The sequence below is a fragment of the Mus musculus genome, chromosome 17 (assembly GCF_000001635.26).
Source record: "Mus musculus strain C57BL/6J chromosome 17, GRCm38.p6 C57BL/6J".
NCBI lineage: Eukaryota > Metazoa > Chordata > Mammalia > Rodentia > Muridae > Mus > Mus musculus.
The window spans coordinates 71,614,073-71,630,958 of record NC_000083.6 but is presented as its reverse complement, the minus strand read 5'-3'; the positions used below and the strand labels follow the sequence as shown (position 1 = coordinate 71,630,958).

At 43.8% G+C, this 16,886-nt stretch overlaps 1 protein-coding gene across 2 annotated transcripts in view; it reads right to left on the bottom strand.

Annotated features, from left to right (window-relative positions):
* The window catches only part of Wdr43 (WD repeat domain 43), a 42,854-nt gene extending 28,073 nt beyond the window's left edge, over positions 1 to 14,781 (bottom strand). Inside the window, exons 1-4 of one of the 2 annotated variants that reach the window (XR_385368.4) lie at positions 14,474 to 14,781; positions 5,469 to 5,606; positions 4,065 to 4,186; positions 678 to 798 (exon numbers count right to left, since the gene is read on the bottom strand). Coding sequence is in view for 1 of the 2 variants with exons in the window: in NM_175639.1 (NP_783570.1) it covers positions 678 to 798; positions 4,065 to 4,186; positions 5,469 to 5,606; positions 14,474 to 14,698 (606 nt within the window). In the remaining variant the exon portion in view is untranslated. The remainder of the gene's footprint in view (positions 1 to 677; positions 799 to 4,064; positions 4,187 to 5,468; positions 5,607 to 14,473) is intronic. The other variant, NM_175639.1, reaches the window with a different exon arrangement.
* Positions 14,782 to 16,886: the final 2,105 nt, after the last annotated feature.

The following is a 16,886-nucleotide window of genomic DNA, read 5'->3' as shown; positions in this document are numbered from 1 at the left end:
ACCACAACATGGTGCGGCACTGAACCGAAGTCCTCTGGAAGGACAGCACGCACTCTCAATCTCTGAGTCAACTCTCCAGTCCTAATTTTATTATTTAAGCAAATGACTCAGCAGCTGATAACTTTATTATATTATTTCTGAAAAGATCTCTTGTAGCCCAGGCTGGCCTTGCCACAGACGGTCTGAGACTCATCCTCCTCCTTTTGCTTTCATTGTGCAGCCATGCATTACAATATATGGCTTACTGGGTGCTAGGGATTAAACCCCATGCCTTCGTGCTTGATAGGCAAGAACTCTACCAACTGAGCCAAAACTGAGCCCTAGTTTAATCTACCTACAAATAAAGAACCTAGTTTTTTGTTAGTTTGTTGAGACTGAATCTTATTTGTTATCTCAGCAGCTAGACCCTTAACCTAATCCCTCCATCTCCCAATGGGAATGCAGATGCACGTGGCCACATTACTGCGCTTGGGCAAGTATCTATACTCTGTGTGTGTGTGTGCGTGCATGCGTGTGTTTGTTGTTGTTGCTGGGCTGTGGTGCTAGGACTGAACCCAAAGCCTTATACATGTGAGGCAAGCTTTCTACTAAGAGCTAGGATCCATACTCTTTTGACTCCAACTTCTAAATACTTGCTCCATAGAACTATAATTTTAAAAACAATGTGATCAACTCACTCTGTAGACTTCTTTGGTCTCCAAAACCCATAGTTTGATTGTTCGACCAGCTGAAAGTAACATCTTTCCATCTGGGCTGATACACAGGGAACTGACGCTGCTATTGTCTCCTTTCCATTTGCTGAATTGTGGAAAGAACCAAAACACCACAATGAACAGAGGACAACTTTATCAAGAGTAGGAAATAACAAAAGAGTAAGTCAGACATTAAGTTAGTAACCCCAGACACACCACTAGGGTACGGCCTCTCTAACAAGGTTAGTCCTCGCTTTGGCAAACACAAGAAGACCTCCCCGGAGGTATCAGGAGGTTGGTGGACAAATGCTGTGAGAGAGGTGTGTGCCGTGTGACTGTGAGGTGGACTGTCATGCCCAGGAGACTACTCTTCTGGTGATCCTAACCCTAGAGTCCTGTTGGTCTCTCTCAGGCTGGTCTCTAATTCCCTTGACAACACAAGGCTTCACTGAAGTTCCCAAAGGTTATTTCTATCCTAGATCTAAATTATGAAATCCTGGCATGTCTAATTTTCTGTATATAGTAATGCTGGGATACGCAATGGGGAACCCGGCTCTTCACAATCAAATTATACATTATAAACAAGAGACAATACTTAAATGATTAAGTAATAGCTCCTTTGTATCAGTAAGAACACAAATGAAAACAAAGGGTATAAACAGGCAGTTATGAGACAAATATTGCTGAAAAGCAGAAAACACTCAAACCTACCAATAACAAAATAACAAAGTACAAAAGTCCTCTTTATCCTTACTGGCTTTTAAATGTTCCCAATTTCTTATCAATTTCCATGACTGTAAGGCTCTTTTACAGTGATTACTCATTATGTATTCAGCATGATGATACATACTTAGAGGGATACTGCTCAAGCCCCAGTACCCATATTAAAAACAACCATAATATCAATCAATTCGTTAAACAGAACAACACTAAGAAAGGAAAGAGGACCCTTAGGGGCTTACTGATCAGTCTAGCCAAACTGACAAGCTCCAGGTTCAAACACAACACAACAAAAAAGGCAGAAAGCATCTGATGAAGACACTCTGACCTCCCACGTGTGCACAAGCACACAAGCACACGCACACACGCACGCGCGCGCACACACACGCACGCGCACACACACACACACACACACACACACACACGAATCCTTCACACTGCCGTGAAACCAGAAAAACTCCTAAATCTGCCCCCATATGAAGAGGATAGTACCAATGTGCCCTGCAACCCCTGCTGCCAATCACAACTAAAGAAAACTAACTCGGGCTGGTGAGATGGCTCAGTGGGTAAGAGCACCCGACTGCTCTTCTGAAGGTCCGGAGTTCAAATCCCAGCAACCACATGGTGGCACACAACCATCTGTAATGAGATCTGACTCCTTCTTCTGGAGTGTTTGAAGACAGCTACAGTGTACTTACATATAATAAATAAATAAATCTTTTAAAAAAAAAAACTAACTCTTATTCTGAGAACTTTTCATCATCATAGATGGCCAAGGCTCTGCCTACTATACTAGAGTAGATCTGTTGGCACATGGAAAATACACTAGAGTACACTTTTAATCCCAGCACTCAAGATGCCAGCCTGATCTACACAGTAAATCCCTGAACAGCCAGAGCAATAGTGAGAAAACCTGTCCTCTAAAAAAGAGGAGGGAGAAGAGCTAAAGTGTGTCAGCGGCCAAGAGCACTGGCGACTCCCCAGGACCCAGGTTCGATTCCTAGAACTGACATGGCAGTTCATAACCATCTACAACTCCAGTCTCAGGGAGCCGATGTCCTCTTCCAGCCTCCAAAGGCACTTCCTGCTTGTGATGTACATACATACATACATAAAACATACAGGCAAAAAACCCAGACACACACCCAGAAACAAAATAAACAAGGAATTTTTTCTTTAAAAGCAAAGTACTAGAGTAGAGCACACCCTTTGGAGGAGTATGACAGGTCACAGAGTAATAATCCATATAAACTGACACCTTAAAGATCTTTAGGATTGCTCTACAGATAAAGGGACACACACACACACACCTAGGATTTCAATTCTGCTTTTAAACAATTTCATTTCAAATACCAACAGAAAGCCAAGAATCTTCAACAATTTGAAGAATGCTTTCAACATGAAAGTAAGGAACTACATCCAACAATTCAACAGGCTACCCTCACAGAAGTACAAAGAGAAATGTAACATAAGAACAAACACGTAAGATGGAAAGTCAGAGAAAATTCAGAATATTGGAAAGACAGGATGTTAACACCAAGCACCAATGAGTTTCCTTCAACAAATAGGAAGCCATGGTGGTACACACCTGTGTGACAGCAGCCAGGAAGTAAGGGCAGGACCACCAGTTCAGGCTTCTGAACACACACACAAGCACAAGAGATACTGGGGCCTACAACACGGCTCAATGGGAAAAGCGCAAGCTGCCATGCCTAAGAGCCTAAATTCCATCCCCAGACCCACGGCGGAAGGAAAGGAGAACGATGCAGGTACAGCTGTAAACTCAATTATTTTATGAGATAGCAGTTTAGTAGAAAAGAGGTCAGGCATTTATCTAACCTATTTATTTCTTAGCTGTGTAGCAGGGACACACTAGGCTCATGTTATGACTAAGTACAGTGGTATGTCTGATACGCTAGACAGTTTTGATGTGAACGATCATGAACTCTTACCTATCAAGAGGACACAGAACTGCAAGCCCCCCACCCCCACTGTCAAGACTCTCCCTGCGTCTCTTCTGGCAAGTCACCAGCATGTAAGGATGCCTGGCAGTCACAGCAGAGCAGACACTGGTCCACGCACCTTCCTTAGATGTAGACCCTCCTTGCCACCATACACACTGGGTCTTTCTTGTCTTTCACTATAGTTGTATAAAAGTTCTCCAAACCTTTTCCCTCTTCAGACCCTAATTCCTCTAACTAAAGGATACTTTTATCCTCTACTGTCTGTTATTCCCTAGGGCACCCGCCTCTAAAATTAATTTATTTACTACAAAGTTAGCCTTTTACTTGGCCTTTGTTCTGGCCATATCTCAATGTCCCTTTGCCCATTCTTAGAGGGCTTATCCACCTTTCCCTATCCAAACTTATCTATCCTAGGTTCACCCGGCCATCCCAACTTTACCTTGATCTGACAAACAACCTCATGCCACCTCTGAGGCTTCTTGTTTTCACTGTGTACCACTTAGCTGTTTTCCTGCGACCCAACTCTCCTTAGCCTCCTCTAGCTCACTTGGATGCAGTAAAAGCCCGAATGTCCAATTCGACTCAAAGTTCCTGGAGAACCATCTACATAACCTTATGAATGTATATATTCCCTACTGGGTCCCAAAAGATTCTGGGCCGACCTCCACGCCCAGGCATTGGTACTCACCACTTTACTTTGCATGTCTGTGTACTCCACTCCACAATATACTTATCATCTGAACAACTATATAAGCAGTCATTGTCTTGATGCCACTGTATGCAATTCACTCTGTTTTCATGCCCACCACTCTACAGATTAAAAAACAAAACAAAGTCTTATATAATAGTATGAATCCTGGAATTACGAAACATTTACCTCAAAACCTTAGTCCTTAAACTAAGGCCTTAACTACATCTTACCCATTTTAGTATCCCAACATCAAAAATGAGGTAAACCAGCAAGATCTTAAAATGCTAATTTTCCCTGTTTCTCTGTAGGAAAAACCTACTTCTACACCCTCAAAAGGTACCAGACTAAATGTCAATTGCTCAGGATAGAAGTGCTAGCATAAGATATGAGCCGTACGAGAAAGAACTAGTGGACCCAAACCATAGAGTCCAGAAACAGACTTCTTTATCAGACAGGGACTGGCCTAGCTAGTTTTAGGTAAGATAAAAACTGCTTGTATTATAACAATGAAAACAAAAGCCAGAATACTATTAATGACCAGATAAAAGCTATCTTCTTTTAGTCTATGTATTAAGCATAGAAAAACCACAAATAAACAAGAGATCTCTCTTGATGAGATTCATATGCAAAGCCTTTTTCCGTTTTCAATTCCAGGTCATCCCAAATTCCCTATGGTAGATGTTAGAATGGAAACTGTACTGCCTGCCTTTTTCTCTCACACAGTAAGCACTCCTCTATCCATCCAGTGAACAAGAGCACACTGTGACAGACATTGCCCCAAGCAGCTATGCTAGACTCTCTTCAATGGGCTGTGACCTGCAGCAGAGATCTGCCTGGCCGCTGGATCCACCCACTGCCCATGTGTTTCAAGGAAACATGGCTAGAAGGACAGACGGCCTTATTTCTTCCATCCTCGTGTGCACCATTCCAACAGTTGGATTCTTCACCGGTGATAAGACAAACTGAAGCCAACTTGCAATCTTCCTGAAGTGTCCTCTCTCCCTTCGGAGACATCAGGAAGCAGTGGCACTCTCCAGAAATGTGCACCCAATCCCATGGAGCCACTGGTCCTCAGTGTTAGCAAAGTCAACTCATTTGGTCTCAGTCTCAGCAGCAACTCCAAGTGCCGCCCCTGTTCCCTCTAAGAAGCTCAATGGTCTTCCTGAAGCTGCTACCTGTGCCGACTTGCAAGTCCTTCTGATACCTTTTGACTTCAGCCAAAGTTCTCTGTACTCTAACTCACAAGTAGGAATTACCTACTTTTACAAATATCATGCAGTTTTCATGGAATGGAATGGAAAGCTTTCTACATAGAGCTCGTCAATATCTTGGAGCATTTTTAATAGTCTCTAATAATTAGTTTCTGTCGCATCTTTTACATAAATACATAAATATACTTACTGTTAATTTACTGTGCAACTCTCCTCTTACTGTACTATACAATAAAATGCTACCAACTGCCGTGCCAAGAGCCAACAGGTCAGCCTGGTCCTTTGTTCCTGTAACTTCCGATTTCCTTTTTTTCCTTTGATGACTTTCCTGGAAGAAAAAGTAAAAATAACATTTTAACTTAGCATTTCAAATATACACCAAACATTAACAATGCATAAACGCTAGTGCCTGTGCACTTTTTAAGTTTCCTGGCCCACGTTCCCCCCTCTAAAGAGGTAAGGCAGCAAACTGGATCACTTCATATGCTCTCAGCACTTACAACAGCCCCAACGGTCCTTCTACTTCTTAAACACCAACAATTCTTCCTAGTAAGTCTGAGGAAAATCTCTCTTCAAGAAAAGAGATCCATACCACACATGAACCCACACATCCAGGCCCAAGCAACGAACTCTTCCATTTTTCTCAAGCTCTAGCCTCACTTTCTAGAGAACACAGACAGTTTTATATTCACATACATCTGAGTCAACCAAGAGCTTTGAGTAGCAGCATAAGCTGGTCAGTGGCTGCGTGACGACTAATCTGGTATTTTCCTGCAAGGTCACTGCGTCTACTGACTTTGAAGACCCCGCTATCCATCTAATGGGGAAATGACATCAGACTTGTTTATTTCAAATTTGATATGATACAGCTCATGTCTGTCCATCAGAAATAACTAGTGAGCAGGCTGTGGTATACCAACCATCTAAGCCCAACACTCAGGAGACAGAGGTAGGAGAATTAGTTCACAGCCAGTCTTGGCTACAAGACAGCCTGCCTCAACACTTGAAAAACAAAAATTAATGACTTTGCTGGGCATGGTGGCGCACGCCTTTAATCCCAGCACTCGGGAGGCAGAGGCAGGCGGACTTCTGAGTTCGAGGCCAGCCTGGTCTACAAAGTGAGCTCCAGGACAGCCAGAGCTATAAAGAGAAAACCCTGTCTCGAAAAACCAAAAAAAAAAAAAAAAAAAGACTTCAACTTAAGAGTACCATTACATCAGAGCTTGTGGTGCTGAAAATTCGATTTTATTAACTTCCTTCAGGAATTTTATAAGTGTATGAGCCCACTTACATGTGTGTGCATCATGTGTGCCTGATATCCACAGAGGCCAGGAGAAGACATTAGATCCTCAGGGGACTAAAGATACAGCTAGTTGTTAACCTCCATGTGTGTACTGGGAACATAACTCCAATACTGAGGAGTGCTTAATGGCTGGGCTCCAACTCCCTTCTACTAATTTCTTTGACCTTTCCAACTTATAGAAATATTTAAACTTTAGTATAAGGAAGCCCTTGAAGTCCATTCTTTTGGCATGAAGAAAGACTAATATTCTAGGAAAGGAACTGCTCTTACCCAGGCAGGGTCTCGGCTCTACAGTAACAGAAACCAAAAACAAACACAAATCCATTCAACTCAAGAGTCACTGGTGAAGACTCCAGCATTGCCTATGCGGGGGGGGGGGGGGGGGGGGGGGGAAGACACCAAGGGGCAGAAGCAGCAGCGGCATAGCGTGCTGCCATCCGGACACGAGTCCCAGGCTAGCCTAAGCTTCATAAGCACCTCTCAAAATAATTAAAGCAGGCAGACAGGTGACAGGGAGACAGATGATAGATAGATAAACCAACTGATCAAGGATTTCATTTTTATGATCGATAGGTGACAGGTAGATGATAAGTAAATCAATTGATCGGGGATTTCTTTTTATGATAGGTGGTAAGATTTTTATTTTATGTGCATTGGTATTTTGTCTGTATGTATGTCTATGTGAAGGTACTGGATCCTGAAGTTACAGACAGCTGTGAGCTGCTATGTGGGTGCTGGGAATTGAACCTGGGTCCCTTGGAAGTGCAGTCAGTGCTCTTAACCACTGAGCCCTCTCTCCAGCCCCTCAAAGATATCTAAAGCATATTTTCCTTTTCTCTCTCCCTATTTCTTTTTTGTTGTCTTCAAAGGATACATTTGAAAAATTATTTATAGAACATTAATTTAAAAAAAAAATCAAAATAGTTAACAAAAGTAACTTTTCACTTTAAACATCTTTGCAAGTTCTTAGAAATGTAACCATATTAATAAATCCAACAGCAGTTACAAGAAAAAACAAATATAATATAGAAGTCTCAGCTTGAAACACTGAAGTTTCTGAATTAGAGATATGCTTAGCCCTTTTTCAGTTTCATGGTTTTTAAAGTGACTCTAAATGGCCCCAAGGCACAAATGTGATTTCTACACAAAGAACAGAAACACCTATTGAGGGGTAAGGGGCACTAACCTAAAGAGTTTCAGATTTTCGATTTTCAGTAAAGTGAAAGCAAATATTGTAAAATCCCAAACTTCCTAATTCTGAAACACCTTACAATCACTACTGCCGTACCTAAGTTTCTCCTTCCCATGTGGGCATAGCCCCAGTCTCCATTACAGGAGAGCTTCAAGCCAGCCCGGGTTATCTAAAACTCTGTCTAAAAGAAAAGAGCTGGGCATAGTGGCACATGTCTTTAATTCAAGCACTGACTTAGGAAGAATCTCTGTGACTTCAAGGGCCAACATCATCTACATAGCAAGTTCCAGAACAGGACGGGATAGCCAGGGGTGCATAGTAAAAGCCTATCTCAAAAAATAGAACAAAAAATTTTTAAAGATTTATTTCATGTACGAGAGTACACTGTTGCTGTCTTCAGACACCAGAAGAGGGGCCATCAGATCCCATTACAGATGGCTGTGAGCCACCATGTGATTGCTGGGAACTGAACTCAGGACCTCTGGAAGAGCAATCGGTGCTTTTAGCTGCTGAACCTTCTCTTCAGCCCAAATAAAATTCTTTAAAAAACAAAAAACAAACATAAAAACAGACCTCTTTTAATATACCTATAATCCCACAGTTAAATCCTCTCTCTCAGAAGGTTGGGGGGAAATCAAAGAAAACTTTCCTAAAATATATTCACTTAATTGGGTGGTGGTAGCACACACCTTTAATACCAGCACTCAGGAGGCAGAGCCAAGTGGATCCCTTAGTTCAAGGCAGAGTGATCTACAGAACAAGTTCTAAAACCAGGGCTACACAGAAAAACAGTCAAATAAAATAAAATAATCTAAACCAAATCATTTACACACTAAAGTTTCTCAAAGTATAAAACAAAAATTGTTCCAAATATGCTTTACCACAGATTTGTTTTTAAGGGAAAAAAAGGTTAAACAGTATTATCAAACCCTTATTTGTCTCACCTTCAGACCTATCTCTAGAAGCAATACCTCCCACTTTAATGGTACTTAACTCTGGTGGTATATGTATTTCATAAGAGTGAAGAAGTATACACCCCATCAAATTACAAATATATCAAAATACATGACTTCAGGTTTCTGTACAACTTCATGGATCATTCACTGGTCTACAGCTAACGCTATTTAAAACACTCAACCCAGTGCTGGAGTAGGGAAGATAGAAAGAGCATGGGCTACTCAGTTCCACACCGGCCTGAGCCAATAAATAAACCCATCTCAGAAAAAAGAATGTTATTTGGAGCAGGGCTCAGGGTTAAAGCATTTATGTAGCAAGCTCAATTCCCCAGCATGCGCGCGCACACACACAAAAGTAAATCCAACTACACATATCTACCCACATTCAACATGGGAAGATCACCAGGTCCACCACAGATCGCATCAACCAAATCAGTAATTTGCATGACCAATGTGCCCTTTAGTAAAAGACAATGGCTTAATAATCATTGCCTGTATGCCTGTATATAAGTGCCCCAAGAGGCAAGGTATATCCTTTGTGCTCTAGCGATAGGCATTTGTGAGCCACCCAATGAGGGTGCTGAGATCCAAACTCAAGCCCTGTGACTAGGCCATAAGTGCTTACTCCCAATTCCTGTGTTACCTCACCACCCCCAAATCTAATGTTATAAGAACAATTCCACCCAAATAGTCCTGAATCCAGGTTGGCACTACTGATTCCAGCTCCATTCTAATACCATGCTCTCTAAACTTTACACACACTTTTCCTCCAGAAATCTCTTGCTTCTCTTAAGTTGGACTGTGGGGCTGGAGAGATGGCTCAGCGCTCTCCAGAAGGTCCTGAGTTCAAATCCCAGCAACCACATGGTGGCTCACAACCATCCGAAATGAGATCTGATGCCCTCTTCTGGTGTATCAAAAGTGTACTTACATGTAATAATAAATAAATCTTAAAAAAAAAAAGTTGGACTGCGCAGGACCAGTCAATCCTGAGCTGTCCATCTGTCAGTCAGTTATTCCCTCTAAAGAACGTAATACCGACTGTACATATAAAGCTTAAGGAATGAGAAAGGTTGTTGGTTCAAGAATCTGTAATGGGAGATCTGCATGAAGGCACTAGGAGTGAAAAGTCTTTACTAACGTCTTACTACTTTATTAAGACTGATTTCTTAGAGTAAAGAGATTTCCAACATGAGCTAAGCAAGAACCACCAAAAGCCCATCGGATCCAGGGCATCAGAAAGCCGAGGCAGCCACACACGTGTGATGTCAAAAAGCCACAAACTGAGGGCAAGGATTTAAAAAGCATAACCGGGCGGCTGGAGAGATGGCTCAGCGGTTAAGACCACTGAGTTCAACTCCCAGCAACCACATGGTGGCTCACAACCATCCCTAATGAGATCTGACGCCCTCTTCTGGAGTGTCTGAAGGCAGCTACAGTGTACTTACATATAATAATAAATAAATCTTTAAAAACATAATCATAACCAGACAAGCAGAGTCTGACTGGTCCTGTCAACAATTACACAACGGCTTTTCAGAATGAGACTGTAGAGAGTTTGCATAACACATGGAGGCCCAAACACACTCAGGGATACAACTAAAACATGAAGGTTTCAAAAACAGATCTGGGCGTGAGACACTCAGCAAACAGAGGCAGGCCAATCTCTGAGGCCCATATCGTCTACAAAGTGAGTTTCAAGGATGCCCAGGGCTGTTCCATAGGGAATCCTGTCTCAAAAAAAAAAAGTTTCACAGGAAAACTTATCCTCACCATTCCATTCTATCTCACGAAACACTATTAATAGCCTGCTAAATCTACTTCATGACCCACTAATGCATCAAACCAGCCTTAAAAACTGACCTTAGACACTGAAAATTATGTTCAATTATTAGTAAGTAGTTTTAAAGTCCATTTTTGACCCATTTTAATGGTATTTACTCTGGCATATGTATTTCATAGATAAGAGTGAAAATACATACATCTCATCAAGTCACAAATATATCAAAACAAATGTTCTTCTACCAATAGAACCTGATCTGTAACCTTTACCTTCTGTCTTAGGGCTTCTATTCCTGCATAAACATCATGACCAAGAGACAAGTGGGGGAGGAAAGGGTTTATTCAGCTTACACTTCCACATTGCTGTTCATCACCAAAGGAAGTCAGGACTGGAACTCAAGCAGGTCAGGAAGCAGGAGCTGATGCAGAGGCCATGGAGGGATGGTCCTTACTGGCTTGCTTCCCCTGGCTTGATCAGCCTGCTCTCTTATAGAACCCAAGACTACCAGCCCAGAGAAGGTACCACCCACAAGAAACCCTACCCCCTTGATCACTAATTGAGAAAATGCCTTACAGCTGGATCTCATGGAGGCATTTCCTCACATGAAATTCTTTTCTCTCTGATAACTCCATCTTGTGTCAAGTTGACACACAAAACCAGCCAGGACACCTTCCTTTGAAATATTAAGTACTTGAGACCTCCAGACTGTCAGGAATACAGCTGAATTGTTGTACTGTATCTCCAGAGAGGGTACTGAGGAGAGCTTAAACTTTTCCTAGCAATTTCACCAGTGTCTCAGTTGTGCTCTAATGCATTCTAATACCTAAAATGCCCATCCTTCAGTTAGGTCCTAGGCTGTGTTTATTCATGTTTCCACAAAGCATGTGGAAGTGAACTATGGTCCCAACATCAGACAGGGTCAGACTTCCAGGTTTTATTACCAGAGGATGAAGAAAAACAAGTTTGAGAGAAAGATAGTGGGTAGCAACAGGATCAATTTCTAGGTGGCTTAAATGTGTGGCTCTAGCCTGCTACTAGCATAACAGGTTCAATACAAACATAAACCAGAGAAGCGCTAAATCGATCATGGCATAAACTTCAAGGTATTATGATCATTCTAGAAACAGGAAAAAGCCTTTTAAACATTTATGAAACACCACTACAACCTATTATTCAAGAAACACAGTATAACTTTACCTTTCTCTACTGGTAGAGTACCAAACATTGTCCTTGTAGCAAATTGCCCATTCCTAAACCAAGGGCAGGACACTCAATATGACTTCATTCCATTCAATACAGCACTGCATGAGCACAGGAGTCCAGACAGAACAATAACCACTATGGACCAAGTCTCACCATAACAATCATTTATGTGTTATTACCTCATTTAATCCTAAGAGCTCTGGAAGCAAGATGTCTACGCTGGGCAGTGGTGGCGCACGCCTTTAATCCCAGCACTTGGGAGGCAGAGGCAGGCGGAGTTTGAGGCCAACCTGGTCTACAAAGTGAGTTCCAGGACAGCCAGCTATACAGAAAACAAACAAACAAACAAACAAACAAACACAAAAAAAAAAAAACAAAACACATATGCCACCAGAGTAAGTACCATTTAAGTGGGAGCCACTGCTTCTAGAAATAGGTCTGAAGGTGAGACAAATAAGGATTTGGGGGAAAAAAAAAGATAGTATGTCTACTAAATCCCATACCAAACCATACCAATGTACTGGGAACGTGGGCTTTATAATAACATCCATTTTATGTGTCACACTTTAAACACTTAAAAATGTAAAACAGGTTTAGTATGATGATCATCTGAATACTTAAAATACCAGGGCACACAATCCAGTGAGCCCCAAAGCGGAGTTTGAGCGGCTGCCACAAACTCTAAGCCACACACTACCTGGACCTGTAAGCCCACCCCAGCACCAAGCAGACCAGTTAAGTCTACCGCTGAACTGGAAAAATGCTGCTTCCGTGAGTCACATGCTCAGGATGGGAACTGACAGCTCTGCAGCCATCCATGATGAAGTGCAAGGGTAGGAGTTCACCGTGTAAGGGGCTAGGCTGGGATCCTAGTGCTACCGCTTGTTAGTGACCAACCATGCCGTTTAGCTTCCTGAGCCCTGACTGCTTTTCTAGCTCTGATTTTGTGGTACTATTGATTCAATCCAGGGTCTTTCATATGCTAGGCAAGTTTTCTATCTTTGAGCTACATCCCAGCCTAAGTCTGTTTACTAATTCCCAGACATTTAGTAGTTGCATAGCAGAAATGGCAACATATAGATAAAAAGAAAGTGAAACTTACTGGCACTTGAAAGCAGGGCTTGCTGGGGACTGCACCGGCACTCTGGGGATGCTAACCACTGGGCACATCCAATCCAGCACACCACTTGGGAACCAGGACTCGGGTCATCTTGTCACATAAAGTTGCTTTAATTTGAGGAGCTTTGTTGAAAAGTTAAAGTTGGGCTCCTTTAAAAATGGTTGTATCCCTACTGTATCACAGTGGATGAAAATCTCCAAACCGCTATTTTTGAAATTTGGATTTTGTTCTGGGACATAGAAGATTGGAAATGAGTATCTAATACTATCTGTTGAGGACAACCAAGAACTTCAAAGACACGAGTTCCGAGTCTAGTTCCTGTTGGCCTTTATTGAAATTGCTTGCTTTGACATACCTTGTGGACTAAGGACAAAAATACAAGATACTAATACCACTAGTAATTAGCACTTCACTTAAGGCGCTATACACTATTCTAAGTGATTATCCTCATGTTATAAGTAGGGAACAAAAAACACAATTATTACAGAGGCTGGACTCCTACTTTTACAGCCTGGCTACAAGCACTTAGCTAACTGCTCTCTCTGTATTTCTGAGTGTTAGTAAGTACTCTCACCACTTTACAGGACTGTTAAGTTAAAAAGAAAACTGTATAAAGTTAAAAAAAAAAGTGCAGCAGCTCTAATGCTGACAATTACATAACTTTCACAAATCTGATTATGTTTGACTTATAGGGCCTCATATCTGCTCTTTGTCACCAAGAAAAGCTGGAATCCGGTAAGTAGCTAACCACTGTCACACAGAGTATAGCAACTTAGATAAAATAAATTTATGTGAAAGTTTACTCTTGGGATGGGAAGGAGTAAGCTATCCCAACAACTTTAACATCAGTGACAGCAAAACGTCACATATTTTAGGATACCTTTTACACCGGTTCCAGATTTTTGCCTGCCGACTGCCTAACCACGTGCGTGCCGAGATCTAACCGGGTGAGTCAACAGTGAGCAGCATTTACCTGACAGCGAAAAGGATTCCCTAACTAAGCAGTTTCCCAACTACGAGAGAAAAAAAAAAAATCACCAGGACCTACATCATATGCCCTACTCTATTTCACTGTACCTCCGCTGAGAAAGAAGGGAACTTAGAAATGGAAAAGAGTTTGTGGGACGACGAATCCCACAACCTAGAGGCAGAAGGGAACACGTGTTGAACACGCATCCGAGCCGAGGGAAGGGGCTCCCGGAAGGAACTTAACCTAGACGTGCGCATTCCAAGTGCCCAAAGCAAAACCAATACCGGGGTCCGGGATGCGGAAGCGCGAGACGGTCCTAAAGTGCGCACCGGGTAGCTCTGATGGGGACCCAGGCCTGGGAAGTCTGAGGCCGCCCCCCGGGGGAGCAGAGGCTTCGATGAACATGGCGGCCCAGAAGCAGCCGGGGTGCAGACCTCGTGGAGACCGCGGGATCGGGCCGCACCCTCCCGCAGCCCCCCTCGGGCCAGGCCGCACTTTGCAGCCGCGGCGCCGGCCCAAGCGCGCCGCCGGCCCGGCTCCGCGCCTCCTCTCTCCCGGGACGCCCCGGGCCACGCGCGCCAGGGGTGCCACGCGCCTCGCCGCCCGGCCCGGGATGCCGCAGCCCGGCAGGAGGTCCCCGTCCCCGTCGCCGTCCCCGCTCATCCTACCTTGGCCTGCAGCCGTGCTGGCGCCCAGGCCAGGCAGGTGCAGGTACCGCTGAGGTGCGCGGAAGGCACGTACTCCTGGTGCAGCCGGTTGTTGGCGGTCTCCCATACTCGCAGCTGACCGTCACTAGAGGCTAAAGCGAAGTAGGCTTGACTGTCCGGCGAGAAGGCGCAGGGGACCCCCGCCGGGGCCAAGGGGTCGTAGCTACCGCCGCCTCCGGCCGCCATTGCTGCTCTGGCTCCGCGGCAGCCACGTGTTCGCCCGGGCGCAGGCGCACCGGCGCGGGGTGGGGCCTGCAGGGAGGAAGTGGGGCGGAGGGAACGCTGAGAGCCCAAGAAGTGGCTGGTCGTGACGCAGGCCAGCGTTTAGCCGGGCCCACCCTGTGGACGGTGGCTCAGTGGGGTCCTTCTTAACTTGTCCTGCGAAGGAAGCGCGAGGGGAAGTGATTTGCATACTACCGAGCCAGATCCTTCTTTTAAAACTACGTCCTATGAAACAACTAGACGAAATGTTTAAAAGAAATATTTACTTACATCTCCGAGATTGTAACAGCTGTTTCCATGTTTCTTTAGTCTCTTCGAGGACGTGGCCATGTACGTACAATAATTATCCAATCATAGTTCTATCAAAGTTAGAGTTGGGGCTTGAAGAAACAAGATGCCTCTTTTATCTGTGTTAACACACAGAGATACTATTGGACAAGAGAGGAGGTCAAGTTGGGTGTAAATAAAGAATCCGGGCGGTGGTGCCTCACGCCTTTAATCCCAGCACTTGGGAGGCAGAGGCAGGCGGATTTTTGAGTTCGAGGCCAGCCTGGTCTACAGAGTGAGTTCCAGGACAGCCAGGGCTATACAGAGAAACCCTGTCTCAAAAAACAAAAAACAACACACACACACACACACACACACACACAAAAGAAAAAAAAAAAAAAAGAAAAGAGAAACCAAACATATATTCCCATCTGGATGTGTGCCTTTTAATCCCAGCACTCTATCTGAGGCAGACGCAGGCACGGTCTAGAAACTGAATTCTATAACATCGAGGACTATAGGGAAACTGTCTCCAAAAGATAAATGATAGATAGATAGAAGAAATTTTTTCCTTATTTTATTGGTTCTTTTTTTTTAATTATTGGTTATTTTGTTTATTTAAATTTCAAATGTTACCCCCCCCCCGGGTTTCCTCTCCTAGAACCCCCATCCTACCCACCTCCCCCAGGCTGCTTCCTCACCCACATGCACACTCCCGCCCCACCACTCTAGCATTCCCCTACGCCGGGGCATCATGTCTTCACAGGACCAAGGGCCTCCACTCCCTTTGACGACAAACAAGGCCATCCTCTGCTACATATGCAGCTGGAGCCATGGGTCCCTCCTGTGTACTCTTTGGTTGATGGTTTAGTCTCTGGGAGCTCTGATGGTACTGGTTGGTTGATGTTGTTCTTCCAATGGGGCTGCAAGAGCCTCTCAGGAGACATCCATATCAGGCTCCTATCAGCAAGCACTTCCTGGCATCAGCAATAGTATTTAGGTTTGGTGGCTGTATATGGGATGGATCTCCAGGTGGGGCAGTCTCTGGAAGGCCTTTCCTTTAGTCTCTGCTCCACTCTTTGTCCATGTATTTCCTTTAAACAGGAGCAATTCTGGGTTAAAATTTTGAGAAGGGTTAATGGCCCCATCTCTCAACCAGGGACCGTGCCTAACCTCTGGATACAGGTTCTCTCTCCCCTTTGTTGGGTAATTCAGCTAAAGTCATCCCCCTTGGGTCCTGTAAACCTCTTGCTTTCCTAGCGTCTGGGACTTTCTGTTAGCTACCCATCCCCGTTGCTACATGCCTATGTTCAATTTCCTTACCCTCTATAGATCTCCCCTGCTCCTCCCACACCTGTTCCTGCACCCCCCCTCTTTTCCTCTTCCCCTCCTACATTCCTCCCAAGTCTCACTCACCCTCTACCTCCCATGATTATTTTGTTCCCCCTTCTAAGTAGGACTGAAGCATCCACACTTTGGTCTTCGTTCTTCTTGACCTTCATATGGTCTGTAAGTCATATCATGGGTATTCTGGGCTTTTTTCCTAATATCCACTTATCAATGAGTATATACCATGTGTGTTCTTTTGTGACTGTGTTACCTCACTCAGGGTGATATTTTCTAGTTCCAATCATTTGCCTGTGAATTTCATGAAGTCATTGTTTTTTAATGGCTGAGTAGTACTCCATTGTGTAAATGTACCATATTTTCTGTATCTTTTCCTCTCTTGAGGAACAACTGGGTTGTTTCCAGTTTCTTCTGGCTATAATAAATAAGGCTGCTATGAACATAGTGGAGCATATGTCCTTGTTATACGTTGGAGCATTTTTTGGGTATATGCCCAGGAGTGGTATAGCTGGGTCCTCAGGTAGTACTATTATTGAAA